Source organism: Myotis lucifugus, unplaced genomic scaffold (genome assembly GCF_000147115.1).
Source record: "Myotis lucifugus unplaced genomic scaffold, Myoluc2.0 scaffold_233, whole genome shotgun sequence".
NCBI classification, from domain to species: Eukaryota; Metazoa; Chordata; class Mammalia; order Chiroptera; family Vespertilionidae; genus Myotis; species Myotis lucifugus.
In genome coordinates, this window is record NW_005871281.1 from 1,672,806 (window position 1) to 1,674,135 (window position 1,330).

General features: G+C 63.3%; 1 protein-coding gene across 1 annotated transcript in view; it reads right to left on the bottom strand.

Moving 5' to 3' along the window:
- Nucleotides 1-1,330, bottom strand: part of NRG3 (neuregulin 3) — a 1,013,555-nt gene that overhangs the window by 1,008,528 nt on the left and 3,697 nt on the right. Inside the window, exon 2 of the mRNA XM_023762111.1 lies at nt 637-1,324. Coding sequence (XP_023617879.1) covers nt 637-1,324 — 688 coding nt within the window. The remainder of the gene's footprint in view (nt 1-636; nt 1,325-1,330) is intronic.

A 1,330-nucleotide genomic window follows, 5' to 3' on the forward strand; every position in this document is an offset into this window, starting at 1 on the left:
GCCCCCTTTCCCTACCTCCCCCAGTAGCTTCCAAATTAACCCTTCCCTGATCCCAGCCCGGTCAGGGCTGCCCTGAGTGTCTCCAGCTTCTTTTCACCGAGGTCTCTATCAAATCATCAGCCACGCCCTCCGCCGCCCCACCGGGACAGAACTTCCCTTGGTGGTCGATGTCGGTCAGTTTGCATTTGCTTTGCTTTCCTTCCTAAAGGCAGGCAAAGGGCTCATGGCCTTGGGGAAGGCCCACCCTCCCTTCTTCCCCCCTTCCTCCCGGGCTCTCAAAAGGAGCCAGAGCCCAGAGCCGGCCAGCAGGTCTGCAGTGTGGAGGCTGCGCTCTCGCGTTAACCCTTTGCAGGGAGTTAGGTGTGTTCCCATTTGGGACCCACTGAAGCAGGGCCCTTGGGGCTTGGCAATCTCCGTCCACTTCCTGCCGCCCCCACCCCACCCATGTACCCCAAACAGGCGGGCACCGTTTCCTCCCCTGTGGCCAGTTTTAACTATCTATCGCACAAAGTGCTCCAAACCTGGAGTGGGGGTGAGGGGGGATGGTTAGATGACAGGCAGCGAGGGGAAAAGACAGCGGGAGAAAGGAAAGGAAACTCAGTCGCAGATCAGAGTTCAAACACAGTGTTTACTTACGAAATTTGGGGCTGGTGCTGGTCTCCGGCGTGGCGGTGGTGGTAGAGGAGGAAGACGAGGTGGTGGTGGTGGGGGAGGAGGAGGCGGCGACAGCATCCTGAAAGGGAGACAGGGTCCAGGAGGGAGTGGAATCGTGAAGGTAGGAGGAGGTAGCGAATGCCGCAGTGGGCCAGGAGGGCATTGCCTGGGTGCTGGGGGCTCCTGGCGCCGGGGGTCGGGAGCCGGGCGTGCTGCTACTGAAGACAGGGGCCGTGGTGGACAGGACCGTCGAGGGGGCCGCCGTGCTCCGTGCCGTGGTGGAGCGCGGGCTGGCACGAATGGGCACCCGGTGCCCAGGGAAGCGAGTGGGCGCCCGCGTGATGGTGGTCAGGCGGGTGCTAATCCGGTTGGGCGTCCTGGAAGAGGCGGCGCCGCCGGAGGCGGGGGTCGCGGGGGCCGCGGTGGAAGTGGTCGTGGTGGTGGTCTCCATGGCCTTGGGGAAGGAGCTGGGCTTGGAGAGGAAGAAGGGGTCCTGGCCCATCCCCTTGGAGTCCACCAGGTCGGTGGGCACGTATTCCTTGACGGAGCCCACCACGATCCATTTGAGGAGCATCAGGCTGAGCCCGAGGCCGATGAAGCCGATGAGCAGAGGCACCACGCACAGCCACGTCTGCTGCCGGTTCCACACGAAGCAGTCGCTACAGCGTAACTCCCG